General features: G+C 33.1%; 1 protein-coding gene across 2 annotated transcripts in view; it reads right to left on the reverse strand.

Annotated features, from left to right (window-relative positions):
• Positions 1-9400, reverse strand: part of LOC149167677 (CRM-domain containing factor CFM2, chloroplastic-like) — a 184184-nt gene extending 174784 nt beyond the window's left edge. Inside the window, exon 1 of one of the 2 annotated variants that reach the window (XM_089433085.1) lies at positions 8522-9400. In XM_089433085.1, coding sequence (XP_089289211.1) covers positions 8522-9139 — 618 coding nt within the window. In that variant the 5' untranslated portion in view covers positions 9140-9400. The remainder of the gene's footprint in view (positions 1-8521) is intronic. The other variant, XM_089433084.1, reaches the window with a different exon arrangement.
• Between the last annotated feature and the right edge of the window lie 12352 nt (positions 9401-21752).

A 21752-nucleotide genomic window follows, 5' to 3' on the forward strand; every position in this document is an offset into this window, starting at 1 on the left:
GTCCAGGAGGTCAAATAGTTGCCTCTTTAGGCCAACTTGTCCACAGAGGGCCGACTTGTTCTTATGGATGACAATTTGACTTTTTGACTCAAATAAAACAAAAAAAAACTTACAAGAAGTCCAAATGGAACTTTGACGCAATTACATCTCTTTGACTCATACTAAATTCTCTTTTGACTCAATTGACCCTATAAGCATGAATAACATGCTTTGACTAGAAATAAAATAATAATAATGAATATAATAAGTACATCAATGATACATTTGTATTACATTATGAAGACCGACACTAGTTACATTTTCAACACTCCCTCTTAACTAGGGAGGTATTCATAATGACACAACAAGATACTCTCAAATTGAAATATTCTCATAAGAATGGTTCAGATTGATAAGCATCATCATAACCAACATTGTCAAAAATAGCAAGGCCTTGATTAACAAGTTTTATCTCTCCACTAGATCAAAGCACAATGTTGGGAGGCATAAATTTGGACACCACCGCCTCTCTAGGCACATACCCCATCCGGATGTTCACTAGGTATGTCCTCACAAGACTATTCTTATCTTGGATACCCATCCTCAAAGAATATCGGTCCTCGGAACTATTCTTATCTTGGATACAAATCCTCAAAGAATATTGGTCCCAGATGCTTATCCAATCCACCATTCTCCTTACTGTTGGAAAATGTAACTAGATGTGGTCTTCATAATTATTGTTGTACTTATGTCATTGTATATTTTTCATGTAAAAAGCAAAAGAAGAAAAAGAATTATTATTTTTTCAAGCATGGGTTTCATGCTCAAGTCAAATTGTTATTTAGGTCAAGCATGTTCTTCATGCTTCTAGGGTTTATTGAGTCAAAGATTTTTTGTCATAAGTCAAATTATTGTACTTGAGTCAAGTCCTAATTGGACATTTGAAAGAAAGTGGAAAAAGAATTTTATTTGAGTCAAAAATGTCAATTTTGTCCCCAGAAGACCAAGTTGGCCCTACCTGGACAAGTTGGCCCTAGAAGGGACCCATTCGACCTCTTAGATGTGTACAAAATAGAGGACAGCTTGACCTCATTTGGAGACAATCAAGCAAGTTCGATTTTTATGCCAAGAAGAAAGAGAAAACCAGGGAAGTGGTCTAGAAGAAGAGTCGAAATCAAAAGAGAGAGAGAAAGGGTCAAAAGAGAGAGAAAATCTGCCACGTGCAAAGTTTTCTGCCCTAGTTTTTGTCACACATGTGAAATTATAGGAAGTTGCAGGGGCCGAAAATTGCAAAACTAATTGTAGGGGCCGAAAATCTGAAGTTTGAGCAAATTTGGAAGGCTTTGACTATTGTTGACTTGAGTTGACTTTGTCTTGTTGGAAGAGCTTGAAAGGAGGGTTGACTTGGGTATTGTGGGAGGTCTTGGATTTTGGGTCTTGGATTTCTCACTTTGATCTGATTCTATAAAGAAGAGAAGATTTGACTGGGTTTTGCCTTGGCTTGCAGCCTACATCTTGTGTTCATTGTCTTTTCGTAATCTTTATGGTTTATGGTTTTGGTAATTGTTTGATGAAAAGAACATAAAAAAAAAACCAACATATCTTCACAAGCAATTATCAAGTAAAGAGAAATCACCCTAATTGTTGCCCTATTGATTTCTCAACACTTACCAGTGCCTTCACTAGGCTTACAATTGTTAGTCCTGGCCATAGTGCATGACTAAGGAGAATACGGTGTCCACCCTAACTCCCTCTCAACCAGGGAGGAGATACCCACAAGCCCAAGCTTGTCTCTCAAATACTCAAGTTTCCTGTTAGGAAGAGACTTTGTCAATATATTTGCTATTTGTTCGTCAGTGGAGATGTATTGTAGCTTCACGACCCCATTCAACACCAAGCTTCGAATGTAGTGATACTTGATATTAATGTGCTTTGACCTTACATGGAAAACCAGGTCCTCCGTCAACCTTATGCAGCTTTGGTTGTCACAACAAATGATGGTTTCCAAAGGTTCTTCAATCAAATCTGCAAGCAACTTTTGTAGTCAAACTGCTTCTCGACCAACTTCACTGGTTGTTATATATTCAACTTCAGCGCTCAACGCAACTGAGCCTTGTTTTCTAGTCATCCAAGAAACCATAAAGGATCCCAAACAAAAACATCCATCTGTAGTACTTTTACCATCTGAATCACTACCTACCCAATTTGAATTTGTGTAGCCCAATTACTTCATCTTATTTATTGCAACATATTTCACACAATGATGTATAGTCCCACGAAGATATCTCAAAATGTGTTTCGCTGCTATCCAATGATCATGCCTTGACTCCATTTGAAATTGGCTAAGAGTGTTTACTGCAAAACATATATTTGGTCGGGTGTTCATAAGGTACATCAAAGAGCCAATCAATTATCGGTAAGATGTTGGATCAGCAAAACTTGAATCAAAATTCCTTAACTTCTTCAAATTTGTGATCATAGGAGTTGTCATAGGTTTACTATCCATCATACCAAATCTCTGCAAAATCTTAATCACATTTTCCTTGACCAAGATAAATCTTGTCAGGTTTCTGCCACACTTTGAGTCCCAAGTAATAGTGCATTAGTCCAAGATCTTTCATATCAAATTCAACTGCTAGTTCCTTCTTGCATTCACAAATACGATGCTCCACACCTGTTATTAGTAAGTCATCCACATAAAGTAATATGATCACGGGTTCATTCTTTACCACCTTGATGTAGAGATTTGGATCTGCAGAACTTTTGATGAAACCAAGTCTTAGTAGATAAGCATCCATTCTGGCATACCATGCTCTAGGGGCTTGTTTCAAGCCATATAGAGCCTTCTTTAACCTGCAAACATGTGTTTCCTTGCCATGCACTTCGAATCCTTGGGGTTGCTCAATGTAGACTTCTTCATCAATTGTCCCATTCAAAAAGGTTGTCTTTACGTCCATTTGATGAATGTTCCAACCCATAGTAGCTGCAATATAGATGAGGGATCTAATGGTTGTGTATCTGGCTGTTGGAGTAATCAATTCCTTCTTGTTGAGAAAATCCTCTTGCCACAAATCTAGCCTTATATTTGTCAATACTTTCCTCTGTTGCATGTTTGATTTTGTACACCCACTAGGAAGTCACAACTGATTTGTCTTTTGGTCTAGGAACAACTTCCCAAACATCATTCTTCATTATTGACTGATATTCTTCTAACATTGCATTTTTCCATACTTGATGTTCGGATGCTTTTTCGTAAGAGGTAGGTTCTACTTCACTGAGTTTGGTCATGTATGCCACATAGCATGAATATCTCTTGGATTTCTTGCTTTCTCTAAATGTCCCTTTTGTTGTTGCATGTCCTTCAGCTTCTTGTAGAGTTGACCTTAACCAAGCTGGTCTTTTTCGAAAATTGGAATGATGACTGATTATACTAGTTCACTTGGTCCTTCTGGTTCTTCATGATGATTAGATGTAGGTTCTGGAGGATTGTCTTTCCTTCGACATTCTTCATTGGGAAAGATAAGTTCTTCTTCATCGAAGTCAATGGGGATATCCTTGGACTTCTTGTATGCAATGCTCTCATCGAATGTAACATCTTTGCTTACTTCAATACGACATTCTTCCTTGATATAGACTCTATATGCTTTGGATGAGGTGCTATATCCAACAAAGATACCTTTCATACCTGTCGGGTCCAACTTCTTCCTTTTGTCCTTGGGAATGTGAATGTAAACAGGATGTCCAAAAATTCTGTTGTGATCAACATTCAGCTTTTTTCCTGTAAATGCTTCTTCCGGGGTCATGTCATCAAGAATTCTATGAGGACTTCTATTTTGTATGTAGACTGTTGTTACAGAAGCTTCTCCCCATAAGAATTTGGGAAGGTCTTGGTCATGTAGCATGGCTCTTACACATTCTTCAATGGATCAGTTCTTCCTTTCAACCACACCATTCTGTTGAGGATTGTAGGGAACTATTAGCTCCCTCTTAATTCTTGCTTCTTTGCAAAAGGCCACAAGTTCTTTAGAAGTATATTCTCCACCATTATCTGATCTTAGGGTTTTGATCTTCTTTTCTGTCATATTTTCCACTTCTGCCTTGAACTCTTGGAACTTCTCGAATACTTCATCTTTAGACTTTAAGAGGTATATCCAAGTCTTTCTAGAATGATCATCAATAAATGTTACATAGTATTGATGACCACCAAGTGACTTCTCTAACATGGGTCCACAAACATCGGAGTGTATTAGGTCCAAGATTTCCTTGGATCTTGTGTCACTACTAGTGAATGGTTTCTTCACATTCTTACCAAGGCACATCCTTTACAGACTCCTTCATGCTCTTCTTTTAATTGGGGTATACCAATAACCATTTGATTCAATGATGGAAATATCTTGTAATGGAGATGACCATACCTTCTATGCCATAATTCACAAGGATTGATGTCTAAATGTACTAGAGCTTGAGGAGGAGGAATTAGAAATCTATACAACCTCCCCTCACAAATCCCAATAGTCCTTGCATTTTCTATACTAAATCCTTTCGCCCAAACAATAACTTTGCAATCAACAAATCATACCCTATCTCCTTTATCTTCTAAGCAAGAAATAGAAAGCAAATTCTTTTTCAAACCTGGAACATAGAGGATGTTGTTGAGATGAATGTTCCCACTGGATTCCAACTCTAAGGAGGTAGATCCAATCCCTTTGACCAAGTAGCTATTCTTGTCTCCAAGTTCAACTGTGTGAGAAGAGTTTCCTTTTGATAGAGTGTTGAGTTGACCACGTTCCCTTGTCATATGCCTTGAAGCTCCACTGTCGATTACCCATGTATTATCATCTTCAAATGAACCTATAAGAGTGGAATAGAGACTTCCATCCTTGACTTCTTTAGATAGCTTGGAGATGAACTTGATGATGCATCCTTTAATGGATTCAAAGAGACTCCTAAGAGTCTTGAGACCTTCCTTCATGTATCTTGCCATTGGAGAGGGAGAGAGATGATAGTTGCTACAAGAATGTCTTCAAACAAGAGTGCCAACAAGATGTGATCTTTAAGCTTCCTTCCTTCACCTTAGCTTTGATACCATGTTGAGAAACCAAGATGCTTATAGATAATGATGATTTCTCTTAACTTGATAATTACTTGTGAATGTTTGTTGGCTTCTTATTAATATTATGTTCTCTTCATCAAGCAATTACCAAAACATAAAGATCACAAAGAGACAAAGAACACTAGAAATTAGGCTCCAAGCCAAGGCAAAACCCCACAAGGGGGAAAACCCAAAAATCCTCTTCTTATAGAATCAAATCAAAGTGAGATATCCAAGACCAAGACTGCCACAAAGATCCCAAGCCAGCCCTCCTCCAAGTCACCTCCAACAAAGTCAACATTGGTTAAATCTCTGAAATTTTCAATCAAACCATAGAATTTTCAGATCTGCAATAGATGGCCGAATTTCGGCCCTGTAGCACCTTAGAAAAATCACAGATGCGTTGCACATGTGAGGAGAATTAGGGCAGAAAAGTTTGATCTTCTCTCTCCTTTGACTTTCATTGATTTTTCTTCTTTCTTTGGCATAGAAATCGATGTGTTGAGTGAGTGAGTGAATGAGATCGAACTGCCTTGTATTTATAGTTGTCCAGGAGGTCGAATAGCTGCCTCTTTAGGCCGACTTGTCCAGGGAGGGTCGACTTGGTCTTGTGGATGACAATTTGACTTTTTGACTCAAATAAAATAATTTTTCTTTTTCTTACAAGAAGTCCAAATGGGACTTTGACTCAAATACATTTCTTTGACTCATAATAAATTCTCTTTTGACTCAATTGACCCTATAAGCATGAAGAACATGCTTTGACTAGAAATAAAATAATAATAATGAATATAATAAGTACATCAATGATACATTTGTATTACATTATGAAGACCAACACTAGTTACATTTTCAACACAGAGGAGATTGGAAAGCCCACCTCTTGGTAGAATATTCCAAAAACAAGTTTGTTATTGAGTTAATGGATGGTCTCATCCAGGATGACAACTATAGAATAGTAGATGAGATCATTTTTTATAAAGACCGGTTATATTTGATCCCTAAATCCATAGTCAAGGAGAAGATCTTGAAGGCCAGATCAGAGAAAGGTTTTCTTGGAAAAGCCTCAACAAAGTTACATGGGAGCGGGAGCGAAAACAGGTAGTGTGAGTGGGAGCAGGAGCGAGAGTGACATTTTCAGAAGCTCCTGGTTTGGGAGCAATTCCGGGAGCGTTTTTTATATAATATATATATTTTTTATATTTTTTATATTTTGATGTATATATGTCAACAAAAGCATGTAGCAGAATGATGAATTAGATATAAAAAACATAGATTGAAGCATATAACAACAATCATCTAGAAGTTATAATTTCCAACAACCACGCCCACAAGTTAGTAACATACAACATATTGAGTCTCATGATTCATCATTCTTAAAGTTTCAAGCTTTAAAAATCCAATATATAACATTTATCATCATTGATCACCAAAGTTGTACTTGTAAGCTAAGTGTAACCATTACAACAAATAATATCTAACATGAAATGAAATGTTATAAAATGAAATGAAATGAAACAACTTTCAACTTTCACGAAGCATCATATTCATAATTCATTACTAATGAGTTATAATTGCCAACTTCAAACTTAAATTGTCATATATTGTTTACAAAAAATATCATAATAAATATGAAAGAGTCAATAGTTATAAAAACTACTAGAAACTAGAAAAGACAAGTAAATCTATTATCTATTGCTAATGCTTGGGCCTCTTGCCGCCACGAGAAATGTCTAATTTTTTAGTCTTGTTGGAAAATCAGGATCTTTGTCATTAATATCACCCTCTAAGCATTAATATCCAGAGGTATCTTTGTCATTACCTCTGGATCTGTATAGGGATCTTTGTCATTAATATCACCCTCTAAGCATTAACATAAGATAGAAAAAGCATAGCATGTCAAGTCAAGATTTTGTTTGAGTGATGCGTACATTTTTAGGAGGGTCATGATAGAGGAGTTCGACAACCAATGTCACTAACATCAAGGTACATAGAGGGATTGGTGCTCTTGATTAAATATGAGTTCCATACCCTAATACATGACAAAATCTAATGGAAACATTGTAATCCCCCCAATCCTAAAAAACTGATAAGTCTATTGGATTTTGAATGAAATCTAAAATTCTACTTTCTCCATATGAAATCCAATGAAGTCGGAATCACTCTCAAACATCCTAAGTCATTTCATGGTAATGTTAAAAATTTAAGTAAAATGATGAAAATGAAGATTAAGGAGAATGTCACTTTTACTTTAAGAATTTAACATTATCATGAATTGCATATCAATACTAGGGCCATAGGCTTGATCATTAGGCTGCCCCACTCAAAACTTATTTGTTTCTTTCAAAAAAAATTGCATTTGGAATACTACTGCAAAAAAAAAAAATTGCAAAAAAGACTAAACGCTCCCAAAAAACCAGGGAGCGTTTTTTTTTTTGTCGGAAGCACGCTCCCGACTAGCTCCCGAGTCGCTCTCACCCGGAGCACGAATTGGGAGCGGGGGCGTGTGGGGGGGTGCGCTCCCCCAAAACCCTGAGCCTCAAGGATGATGTGTTGAAGCACGTGTGGGAGAGCGTCTTGATGGACTTCATCACAGATCTACCCAAGGCAGAGGGCAAGGATTGCATCTACATGATAGTTGACAGGTTGACCAAGTTCACACATTTCTTTGCAATTTCGGCAGATTATAAGGCAGCACAAGTGGCAGAATTGTTCTTCAAAAAGGTGTTTACACTCCATGGAAAATCGTATGCCCCTAGCAACAATTATTTGCTATTTGCAGTACAATTGGGGGCCCTAAGGGGTTTAATTTGGTTTTATGGCTCTAGCCTCTTAGACATTGGATTTCAACCCCAATTTTGAATAATTTATTGATACCAGATGGTTTTTGCCAGGCTAAGTTTGATGGAGACTGGTGGTTTCAGATTTGATGGGTAGAGCTGCCCTCTGGTTTTTCCCTTTAGAGACTGAAGTTCCCCTAGGGCCTAAATCCATCCCGATTTAGGGGCTGGTAATATTTTCTATTATGCTAATAATTCCGATCAATAAAAGCATTGTTTTGAAGGATAAAAAAGCATAGCAGTTGCAATCCTAGAAAAAGGTGCCCTAATTCATAAGAAAATGAAGGGAATAAGCATCAGTTGGATACAATATCAACTAGGACTCAGATGGCACGATTACGGCCTTTGATGAGCATGGCATGAGAAACAAGCGAAACTAATATATATATATATATATATATATATATATATCCTGAGCGGTGAAAAAGTGGAAATTTCAAGCGAACATAAACTGATGGAAATATATATATCCTGAACGGTGAAAAGTGGGAATTTCAAGCGAACATAAACTGATGGAAAAGCTTGAAGACCAAATTGTTTTGAGAAGCGTGGACTTTGTTTTGGGTGAACCAATTATTTAGTGAAAGAAGAACTGAATGAGAAGACTAACCTCCAAGATATCATGGGTTCTCCTCATATTCCAGCGGCAAAAATCCTCGCACTTGATCTTAACGATCTCAGAATTCCTCCATCTCTCATGAATGCTATCAACAATACCATCAGTGATGCCAGCCTTTCCAATTTTGAGCTTCTTCTCAGTGCGAATTGCAAGGGTCCTCAGCCTCTTCAGTTCTTCAGGAGGAATCGTCATCTCTGCTAATGTGGGGAGCTTCGGAGTGTCTTTATCAATGATAGTAGAAGGAGGAGAACTTCCTTGGCCTGCTTCTGGAATTGGGTATTGAGGCTTGCTCCAATTCCCATCCAGTGTATGCCCTACTTTGTATTTGGCCAACTGCTTGGGATTGGGGAGAAATATTTCCCCTGCTGAGCCAGGACCCAATTCTGGCGGCTTGCTATCCACTTCATCTATGTAGCCAGCATTCATCAGCTTCTCACAAATTCTTTGAATTGCTGTCTTATCTGCCTGCTCACCAGCATTCCTTTTCTCATCAAAGTGGCATTTTAGTCTACAAGGAAAACCATGCTTGGACGATATTTGCGAGGCAGACCTGCGAGTATGCGGTTGGAATTGGAATTGGAACAGAGGGCTGGCAATTACAAGCTCCATTGCACTTATAATTATAATCCCCCGCAATGCATATGCATACACTGATCTCTTTGTTCTTTGTGCTATGAGAGTGAGCTTACTGCTTTCTGGTTTTGATAACAAATATTCTCATACTCCGCAGCGCTCATTGTCAGATTGGATACTTTTTCTGTGTGCGAGAGAGAAAAATCAGCTAAGCGAAATTGTAGTAATGGAGAAAATGGGTCTGAAGCAGTGCAAATTCATCGAGCCCCGCTGCTCCGAAGGATAAGAAGGCAATAAATGAAGAGAGTGAACAAATTTTTATTATTATTTTATTTTGTTTTGTAGCATAGTTTTTCGTTCGAGGGCATAAATCATAGTGGGGTGATTATTGAATATCATTTTGGGATTCAACTGCGTTAAGTAAGTCATTCACGTATGACCATTTGTATGAGAGGTAGTCGTAACTGACTAATTTCTCATGATTTTTGAATAGTTCACTTAGCACTCATTGCATCGGGTGATGCTCACAGGGGTGAAGAAGTGGGATTGAAACTAGTGAAATGAATCACATAGCATCAATCATCACTTCCGGGGCTTGCACCCGGTAACCAGGACTTCCCAGGAGGTCACCCATCCTAGAACTCCTCTGGCTCAAGCGCGCTTAACTGTGGAGTTTTCCCCACAATCAAGCCCACTTAGCTTGCTACCCCATTTGCAAAACCTTAGCAAGTATTGTGCCTCATGAACCATTCAAGTAGAGATCCCTTGACTCTTTTTGAATTTAAGTATGGGGGTTTACGCAGTGCTTTATATTAGATATCATTTTGGGATTCAACTGCGTTAAGTAAGTCATTCACGTATGACCATTTCCATGAGAGGTAGTCGTAACTGACTAATTTCTCATGATTTTTGAATAGTTCACTTAGCACTCATTGCATCGGGTGATGCTCACAGGGGTGAAGAAGTGGGATTGAAACTAGTGAAATGAATCACATAGCATCAATCATCACTTCCGGGGCTTGCACCCGGTAACCAGGACTTCCCAGGAGGTGCAAGCCCCGGAAGTGATGATTGATGCTATGTGATTCATTTCACTAGTTTCAATCCCACTTCTTCACCCCTGTGAGCATCACCCGATGCAATGAGTGCTAAGTGAACTATTAAAAAATCATGAGAAATTAGTCAGTTACGACTACCTCTCATGGAAATGGTCATACGTGAATGACTTACTTAACGTAGTTGAATCCCAAAATGATATCTAATATAAAAAACTGTTATTATTGAAGATAAATTTATGTGTAACATGGCCATAAATCATAATTTGGTGATTATTTAATATAAATTTATGTGTAAGATTGTTTTTGATGATGTAAATATTCTTAATATTTAATAAATGTATGTAGTTTATTTAGGAGATTTAAATTTTTTTAAGTGAAAATTAATTTTAAAATATAAAAAGGTTATTATTAAGTGAAATTTTATTAGTGTGATAGGATTTGTATAATATATGTTTGTATAGTGGTAAGGTTTAAAAAAATTAATAGTGTGAAAGAGATAAAAACAAATTTAACCATGTTAACGGTTGGTGTGGTTGGGTGTAATCAGGTAATTTTGATGACTTAGATGCTTAATTTTGATGGCTTAGATACCCTTAGGTCTTAATTTTTTAAACTACAGGTTTTAACAACTTAGATAACTCTAGGTTGCAATCAATTACTTATTTATATTTGTGAAAACATTGTTTTGTAAAATGAAAATGAATACTTATTTATATTGACTAAAGCATTGTTTTGTGTGCTATTGCTATTGAAGAACTGTGGATAAATTAGATATTACAAAACTCACTTTGAAGTGGGATAGAATTCTCACACACACTCTTGAATAATTATTGCTTAGATCAAGTTACACTTAGAGAGGAAATCTACTTCAACGGATTCCTAAACTTGTGGATCTAATATCGCTAAAAATAATAATATTTATCGACATTAATTGTAATACTCTAACAAATTAACACTTTATTCATTTTTTAGATTTAGTTTAACACTTCCCCTTAATTGAGAAATGTATTTTCTACAACACCTAACTTGTCTCCACAAATTTCAAATTTTGACTTACCAAGAGGCTTTTTAAAGATGTACACCACATTATCATCTGTATTACAATAGATCAAGTCAATTTCTTTTTTCTATATCTTCTCTCTTACAAAATGATGTTGTGTCTTAATATGCTTTGACCTAGCACAATACACTAAGTTGTTTGTTAGTTTGATGGAACTTTGATTGTCACATTTGATAATTGTTGATACTTTTTGCTTTTCTTTCATATCTTCAAGAATTTGCCTCAACCTAATTGCCTCACAAGTGGCATTGCATAAAGCTTTGTACTCAGCTTCAGTGGATGAGAAGGAAATGGTTAGTTGCTTCTTACTGCTCCATGACATGATTTTTGATCCTATTCTAAATGCATATCCTATGGTTAACTTTCTATCACCACAATTTCTTGCTCAAATTGAATCTAAATGGGCTAACAAATTACCATTAGAAACATCAGCATATTCAATGCCAAAATTATCATTTCCTTTCAAGTATCAAAGGACTCTCTTTGTTGTTGTCCAATCACTATAATGAGGATTAGCCATAATTTGACTAAGTATATTCACTAAATATACAATATTTTGTTTGGTTTTAGTGAGAATTCAAATTTCTCACCAATTGTCAATACAAAGTACCATTCACTTCTTTGGTTTCATCAACAATGTTGAGCTTAACATTTTGCTCTAATGAAGTAGACAATTGTTTACATTCCCACATATTAAACCTCTTAATTAAGTCCTTCGTATACCTTTATGTGATTAGTGTCTTACCAGTTTCTTTCCATGCTTCATAGCTTAAACAATTGTTAAGTAAACTTGACTTGAGAAAGAGTCAAAGTTGATTGGGTCAATAGTAGTGGTTTTGGTCCCATGGTTTTTTTGGTTGCCCGTGATAATTTGCCCGTGGATTGCATGTAACAGAATCTATAAAAGGTTTGGAAGACTTCATTGTAATGGCACCATGGAGGTGAGCTGTGAAGTATCCCTTGGGCGGCTTGGCTTGGTTTTGGCCAAGGGACTAATGGAATTCCATTACCTAGTTTTTTCCTCGGAGTTGGAGTTTTCCCAAGGTAAACTATGTGCATTATGTGTATGTTTTATTATTGTTGCTAATTTATTTAATTCTCTCGGTGAATATTTTTTCCTCTCGCGACAAAATTTCTACAACAATGATGTAACTAATCAAGGTTCTTCATCTCAAATTCCTATGATAATTGTCTTTTGATATCTTCAATCGGCTCAATAGTATTTCCTATTATCATCATATCATCAACATATAAAGAAATCAAAGCAATATGGCCATTTTCATCCTTCTTAATATAATGATTTTAATCACCTTTACTTTTAATAAAACCTTGATGAAAGAAGAAAGTATCAATTTTCATATACTATGACCTATGTTCTTGTTTAAGTCCATATAATGCCTTTTTTAACCTACAAACAAGGTGTTCTTGACCATGTTTTTCAAACCATCTTTCTTTAATTCTCCATGTAGAGAAGTCGATTTAACATCTAACTAATGTAGTTTCCAATAACAAGAATAATAATAATAATCTATTTTGAAGGCCACGGCTAAGCCAAAGACCAAATTGGTGTATGAGACTCCCTTGTTTGTAGGATAAGGGACCTACCTCCATGTAGCGATTTGACTACTAAAGTCCATGGAGGTGTTCATACTCTTACCCCTCTAGCTTTTTAACCTGTGACCTCTTAGGGAGAAGCACATGCTCTTAACCATTATGCCTACTAGAAGCCAATGCAATCATTAATGTAATGGTATTCAATTTAGCTACAAGTGTATAAATGTCTTCATAATCAATTCCTTTTATCTATGAAAAACCCTTTGCAACCAATCTAACTTTATGCTTATCTAAACTACCATCAACATTGAATTTAGATTTCAACAACCATTTTGATCCTAAAGGAACTTCATTGTTGAGAAATTCATTTAATTCCCGTGTTTCATTTTTCATGATAGAATCATGCTTCCCTCCATTATTTATGGTATTTAGCTTGCTCATAATTTAAAATCTCTATTGCATTCATAACTTGAGTCATTAATGCATAACCTTTATACCTACAGGTGTATGAATTGGTTGTGCTGAATCTCCTTGGTGCTACACTATTTTGTGTAGTTCCTTTGTGGACTTCAACTCTTCTTGGTGTACTATAGCTACTTGAAGCTTGATCTTGAACCTCTTCAATTTCTTCTTCTTCTCTAACACTTTCATCATTATTTTTAGGAGATGTCATACATCATGGCTATCATCTTTTTTACCTTCATCTACATGTTCATGAAATAATACATTTATGCTTACAAAAACTCCATGAGTGATGGGGTCATATATTTTATAAGCTTTATGATCAATATAATAACCAACAAAGATGCATTTGATTGCCTTGACATTAAGCTTTCTCCTATCTTCTTTAGGAGCATGAAAAAAATGTTTTTATACTGGTTTATAGCCATAAGTGCTTCAAAATGAGTTTTGTGCTCTAAACTTTTTGTAGGAATTCTAGTTTTTAGATATACAACAATACTTATGACTTCAAAGTTCAACCCAAAAACAAGTGGTAAAATGTTTACCTTTAATCATGCTCTGAGCATATTCAACTAAGGTTCTTTTTTTTGGTGAAAATGTGAAGTTGGGTTACACTATTTGCCCTTTTTTGAAATATATATATATATATATATATATATATATATATATATATATCATATTTAAAAGTTCTTCAACTTTCGACAAGCCAAAGCAATTTTTCTATTTAGAATTTCATTTTACAGTAAAAAGAAAACTTGTTAGAAATTTATTAACTTTCTATTGTTTACTTTTTAGAATTTTTTTATTCACATTTGATATGTCAACTTAGCAATTGTTTGAATGTGTGTTCTTTAAAAATCAAGGGATTCATAAAAAGCCATGTTTTTTGGCACTAGTGTATTCTTTGTTAACCTTGAGTTTATGGAACAAAAAATGTGTTGCAACAATCTAGACAAACTCTACTTCAACATAGTTATATTTACGAAACCAACTGATGCACATCATAATTACTAGAATTTTTTGAATTGAATCAATATGAAAAAACTATAGATTTTGAAGATGTTTAACATAGCGTCATGTTTCTCAACATATTAATTAAAAATCTAAAAACTACCCATTAAAGAACATGGACCAGCATAATGCACCATAATTTTTTCGTATTTTTTTACAGTGTATTTTGGAAGATACATAATTTTGATTTCACTAAATCATAATGACCTTTAGAATTTTTTGCACACATTTTATTAGAAATTTAATTAAAATTCTCAAATATCAATGAAATTCCATAGAATTTATATCTGTTGAAAGTAGATTCAATTCTGCAAAAACTGTTATTGGTTCTAAAAGTAAATTCACCATATTTGATGGAGTTTAACCATTCCGAAGTTGGAGAAAGGTGATCAGAGTTGAGTTGTTGCAGAGTTGCAGGTTTTCGGTTGAATTTTTGTTTACCGCAAATGGGTGTTAAAATAAACGGGAAATTTTTTCAGCCAATTTTTTTTAACAATTAAGCCAAACTTTAAAAAAAAAGATCGGCTGAAAACCTATATCCATTTTCCGTCGGTCACAAAATTGAAACGGTGTGACCCTCCGAAAAACTGTTTCGGTCAAACGATATAAATAAAGTTGGCAAAAACATTATTTTCACACTCACATTCCTCATTTGGGCTGAATTTTTTAAGTGAGTTTTTGGGCTGAATTTTGAAAGTAAATCTTTTGGGCTGAATTTAGAAAGAGAATTTCTTTTGCTGGATTTTGAAATTGACTTTTTTGGGTTTGATTTTAAAAATCTACATAGATTGAATTATCATGGGAAATCAAAGAAAATGCAAGAAAAAATATGATCGAATAAGAGACATTGATGCTCGTAGAGAATACTCGAGAAACTATTACAAAATAAAGAAGGAAGAATGCTTAAATATTGAAAGGGAAAATCAATCTCAACAAGAAGTTGAAGCAGGTACGTAGATGTAAATATTATAAATGATATTTATAATTTAATAGTGTATTATGAAATTTAATTTTTATTTGATGAACGAATTTGAAAAATATTTTGCAATGTAAACAGAGAGATTTTCCTCATAACATTGACTATGAGATTGAAAATGTTAAAAGACAAAGTGAAAAAAGTAATGAACCAATGATTGATGATGTTGTTGAAGATGTTGAATCACCATTAGGTATGTATATCTATGTCATGTGTATTATTGAAATTATACATATTTATTAGTTTCAATTTCATTCAAAATCTATTTTTTTAATTTAATTATTTAATGTATATTTATATTCATTTACATTAAATTCTCATATGTACAGATGAAATCAATATCGATGATGAGATGTTAGAAAATGTTGACACTGACACATATGGAGATAAAAAAGTTGACCATGTTATATGATATCGTGTTAAGCTCATTATTGATAAGTTCTTCAAAGATGAAAATGTGACAATTCAAACTCAAATTTTGAGAGGTCTCTTAACATCAAAGAAATTAAAAGAAGCTACAACACTATTGGGTATTTGAAAATCAACAAAAGATAAAAAGGTGAAGGAAAATGTGATTCAAAATATAAATAGTGCTCTAAAATCAATTGGAAAATCTAGAGTAAGTGGTCTAGATGCACATAGAGCAATACAAATGGCGATGGTTTCATCAACTACTAAAGAAAATCATTTGGTAAAATCTATGGCAAAAGCATTAGGGAACCCACAAGAAACATTGCACAAGCATAGTTTTGATTGCAAATAGATTCAAATGATGAGTTGGCTTGTTGGACAATTATTTGTAGGCAGCTATACAAAGATAGACTTGGAAAAGATGTTAAAAAAATAATATATGAATATTGGATGAAAAATTCACGTGTTTCACCAAAAGTAAGGGATGTGATGTGGTGAAGAATAGCACAAAATTAGTATGAAGAACATGCAAATCATATCTCAGACACCACTCAAATAGAGTTGTTCAATAAGTTCATAGAAGATAATCGTGGAATTAAAGTCTCAATTAGTACTTTTTTGCAACAAAAACCATGCTATGTTAAACCTATCACTATACGCGACACTTCTTTTCGTCGTTATCATGTGGAATTTCAATTATATTATGACACCTTCTTTAATTTTGGTAAAAAAAAAATTGAAAATTTCACCTCCTCTGCCCATTATCCATGATTTCATATCTAAAATTCCATGTGGAAGAGAAAATCATGAATTATTTTACCAAAAGAAATGTGTTGGTGGTAAAAATTGTGATCATTGTGGAAATTTGACTTTGTTTCACGACAAATATCCTATTGATATGAATGATCAATCATTGTCCAACATAAAAGTGAAATGGAAGAGATATGAATATATCCATACATCGATTGGTTCAAATAGTAGTACAAGTGCTAAAAGGATTGATTTACAAGAAGAATAATTTTTTGTGATAGATTTTTTGAAGAAGTTTGAGACAGAAATTTATAAATACACCAAGCATTCTCATAGAGCTCGATGGCAGGACTTGCAATTCAAAAAATCCTGTGAAAATTTTCCACCAGGGACCATTTTGTCAATAGTTGATTTTGCAAAAAATTACACATTTGTTGCACAAAATGAAATACAGAGTGAATATTATCATTATGACCAAGTCTCTATGCTTTTCCATGTTCTATATAGACATGTTGAACAAAATGTTGATCATATAGAAAGAACCAGTGAGAATCGACATGTTATTAAAGAATATCACTTTTATATCAGCGATGATCGTACACATGATACACATTTTGTACAACATTATTTTGATAAGATTTATGACTCATTGAAAGGTTGTGGAATAAAATTTAATGAACATTGGATATGGTCAGATGGATGTGTAAGTCAATTCAAATCTTCATGATCATTCTTTTGGTTGTGTCGTCTTCATATTAAAACCAACATTAAACATTGTTGGAATTTCTTTGAGACTGGTCATGGAAAAGGAGAACATGATGGTGCAGGGGCATGTATAAAACGAGCACTTCGAAGATATCAAATGGACCACTCTGCAAACCGACTTGTCTCAACTGAACAAGTTGTTCAATGGTGCATTGTTGCACTAAGCCATGAGACTAACCCATCAAGGGAGGTACGCAAGTATGTACATATATACATTAACTTGTATATATTTTTAATATATGATCATTTTTATTAATTTTCTAATTTTAAGCATTTATAAATTATATAGTTTAAAGAATATCATGATGATTATCTTTGATATATAAAATGTAATTTAAATAACATATTTAAATTCTTGTTTGAATTTACTATAGGATTTTTTGGCATTTGGAATCCAAGATGTAGATAGATCGATTACATATGAAGCTGAAATAGTAAAAGGGACTCGAAAGTTGCATTCAATTAAAACAAAGGAGTACCAAAATGTGTTTGCATTTGATAAAATAATAGAATCTTGTTTTTGTCTTGTTTGCATGGAAGACACACAATTCAATGATTTTTGTGAAAACAATATGTATGTAAAAGCTTGGCAACATACAAAACTAAATACAAAGGGGAAAATGTCAATTGCAAAATTCAAAAAGATGGAATCAGAGGAGACTATAATGTCATATGAAGGTGGTTGAGTTTCTGATCTTGTTAGAGAGGGTAACATTTCAATTGCTTCTAAAGGATATATATATGTGTGTGTGTGTGTTTTTTAAATCATTGTGTATGAGTATCTAGATAGATAATAAAATCAAGTCTATGTTGATAACTAATTTCTTGTTAATTATGATATGAATTTATGCTTGTTTTATTGTGTAGGAGATGTTTTTGTTGTAGTTGCACCCATTAACAACATAAAAAGTGTCAAGTATTATTTGATGTGGTGCACTAAACGAAAGATGAAGTTATTGGAAGATTACGATGATAACGGTTTTATATATGAAAGAGGGTTTACTATGCTGAAAGATTATTTTTTCTAAGAAACTCGTCAAACTGAGAGTAATGTTTACTTTCAAGACTATCAACCTGATGCCATAAGTTGACAATACAACCACTTGGTGTGTGCAACGCGCATAAAGTTGATAGAAGTTCAATAAATAAAAAAATGAAAGTTAAAAATTGGAGAATGTCAAAAGTTGACCATGAACGGATCATTGAGGTTGACATTCCATTAGAATTTTTTTAATTGAACTGCCTAACAATTTCTTCTCCTTGTATTCATCTTTGAGAACTTAGAGTTCAAGTACATTGTTAGCCTTTCTCTTTGTGTATTCTTAAGTTGTCCATTCTAGCTAGTACTAAGTATTACAAAATTGTTTTCATTAATATGGTATGACTTTATTGTTAAGTTTAAAAGAAATTCAAAGATCTCCCAAATACTACTATAATGTAAGATGTAGCATATCACAATTTTCTTGCTTGTTGTTGATTGTACAACTACCATGTTTGCATTACATTTTTCTTTTTTATGGACCATCATGTTATCTTTTCAAATATTTTTATTGTTATCTTAGTACCATGTGTTATATTGCAATTTTATAGTATGTTTGCAGGAACAACTTTATATTAAAAGTTAACTATCAACCGACATCCATAGTAGTTTTTCTATACATGAATGAAAAATGTACATACCATATTTTATAATGCAATTTTAAGTTATTATTGCTTTAGACATCTACGTCAAATTATAAGATTCATTCAAATGCAAAATGTACCATGTTTTGTAATTTGCAATTTTACTAAATATTCATTAAATAACTTGAGAAAACATCTTTAAACAAAACATAAGAATCATCTATTAACATTATAAGAATGATCATGCAAAATGTACCAACTAAATACAAATTTGCTTTTATTGCTACATATTCATGAACTTAAATACATGTAAAACTTTTTTAAGCATCAAACCATGCATCATGCAAATTGTACCACATTTTGTAATGCAATTTTATACTATGTTTGTATGAACAACTTTATATTAAAAGTTAACTATCAACCGACATCCATAGTAGCCTTTATATACATGAATACAAAATGTATACCATATTTTATAATGTAATTTTAAGTTATGATTTTTTAGACATCTACACCAAATTATAAGATTCATTCAAATGCAAAATGTACCATGTTTTATAATTCGCAATTTTACTAGATTTATTTTAAATAACTTGACAAAACAACTTTAAACAAAACCTAAGAATAATCTACTAACATTATAAGAATGATCATGGAAAATGTACCAATTAAATGCAAATTTACTTTCATTGCTACATATTCATGAACTTAAATATGTAAAACCCTAAATAAACATTAAACCATGCATCATGCAAATTGTATCATGTTTTATAATGCAATTTTATAGTGTTTGCATAAATAACTTTATATTAAAAGTTAAGTATCAATTGACATCCATAGTAACTTTTCTATACATGAATGCAAAATGTATACCATATTTTATAATGCAATTTTAAGTTATGAGTGTTTTAGACATCTACACCAAATTATAAGATTCATTCAAATGCAAAATGTACCATGTTTTGTAATTTGTAAGTTTACTAGATTCATTCTAAATAACTTGACAAAACAACATTAAACAAAACCTAAGAATCATCTACTAACATTATAAAAATGATCAAGCAAAATGTACCATCTAAATGCAAATTTACTTTCATTACTACATATTCATTAATTTAAATATGTAAAACCTTAAATAAGCATCAAAACATGCATCATGCAAATTGTACCATGTTTTATAATGCAATTTTATAGTATGTTTGCATGAACAACTTTATATTAAAAATTAACTATCAACCGACATCCATAGTAGCCTTTCTATACATGAATGCAAAATGTATAGCATAACTTATAATGCAATTTTAAGTTATGATTGTTTTAGACATCTACACCAAATTATAAGATTCATTCAAATGCAAAATGTACCATGTTTTGTAATTTGCAATTTTACCAGATTCATTTTAAATAACTTTAAACAAAACCTTAGAATCATCTACTAACATTATAAGAATGATCATGCAAAATGTACCAACTAAATGAAAATTTATTTTCATTGTTACATATTCATGAACTTAAATATATAAAAGCTATAAAACCTGTAAGTACCAATTTACCATGCATCATGCAAATTGTATCATGTTTTATAATGCACAGTTATAAGAATCATCATGCAAAATGTACATAAACTCCAAAATTAGCATGTATTAAATCATAGTAAAGAGTTCTATTTAAAATATGTCCAAAATTTATATCATTATAAAAGTAAATATATAATAAAAAGTTGTCAAACAAAAATATGCATCAAACAGATCAATTCATAATAAAGAGTTTTACTTTAAATATCTTCAAAATTTATATCTCGATAAAAATAAATATAATATAAAAGGATTGTCAAATAAAAAGTTGCATCAAAGTGAATCTCACTGAAATATATGATCTATCAACATCCTCGTGCTCTCATCTAAATCATGGGTGCCATGCACAACATGTGTAATTGCATATATACTATTTTGTACTTTGAAATTAAATTTTAATGTTTTAAAATTAAATGAGAATGTAATCATCAAAACAAAATTATAAAAAGCTTCAAATTCCATGCAATACCTCATGGTGTTCCCCCTCCATTGCGCCCTCGTGGTGTTCGCCATGCATTATGCTCTCATGGATAAACTGTGCAATACATGTACATGTATATATATGAAAAATTTAAAATTTCACGTGAAAATGCATAAACTTGCAATATTAAAAAATCAAGTATCAACTTCTTCAAATTGTCTACATGATTCAATCCCAGTAACTGACTCAAGTGTCAAATTCCATGCAATACCTCGTGGTGTTCCCCCTGCATTTCTCCCTCATTGATGCCCTATACAATACATGTACATGTATATACTAATGATTTAAAATTACACATGAAAATGCATAAACTCGCAATATTAAAAAAAATGGTTAAAAAACTTTTCCAAATTGTTTAGATGATCCTATCCCATTGTTGATTCCATTGCTAAAGTCCCCAAATAACGGAAGCTGTCTCCACAAACCTAAAATTCGAAAATTTTAAAACTGTAAGATAAACATCTCATTTTTTAATGAAACTTGCTTCAATTTATAACAAAACAAAAGTGAAATATTTAATACTTGTGATAAGTGAATATTTGACACATCTCCTAATATGGAGGAAGAGGGTGACGCTATGTCGAAAACGTCAGACGAAATCAGAACCTGTTAACATTTAATTATATATACATAATTATTTCTTTTAAAAATGTTTCCTCACGATATCGATATAATAAAAGTAGAATAATAGTATCAACATGAACTCTTAAAAAAAACTAACATCTCTCAACATATCTTGATTGGAACCTAAACCTGGGACCGTCATATTATCAAAAAATTGTTCAACAAACGAGTTAACTGCAAATGGTGAACATATAATACATTTGTGTTAGATTATATCTGAAAAAAATTAACAAAATGTATGTGAATCTACATTAACACATACATTACATTACATTAAAATATCCACCCTAACCATTAACA

The sequence above is a fragment of the Pinus tabuliformis genome, chromosome 5_1 (assembly GCF_031772625.1).
Source record: "Pinus tabuliformis cultivar Carrire ecotype Pingquan chromosome 5_1, CPIR1, whole genome shotgun sequence".
In the NCBI taxonomy this organism is placed as follows: Eukaryota; Viridiplantae; Streptophyta; class Pinopsida; order Pinales; family Pinaceae; genus Pinus; species Pinus tabuliformis.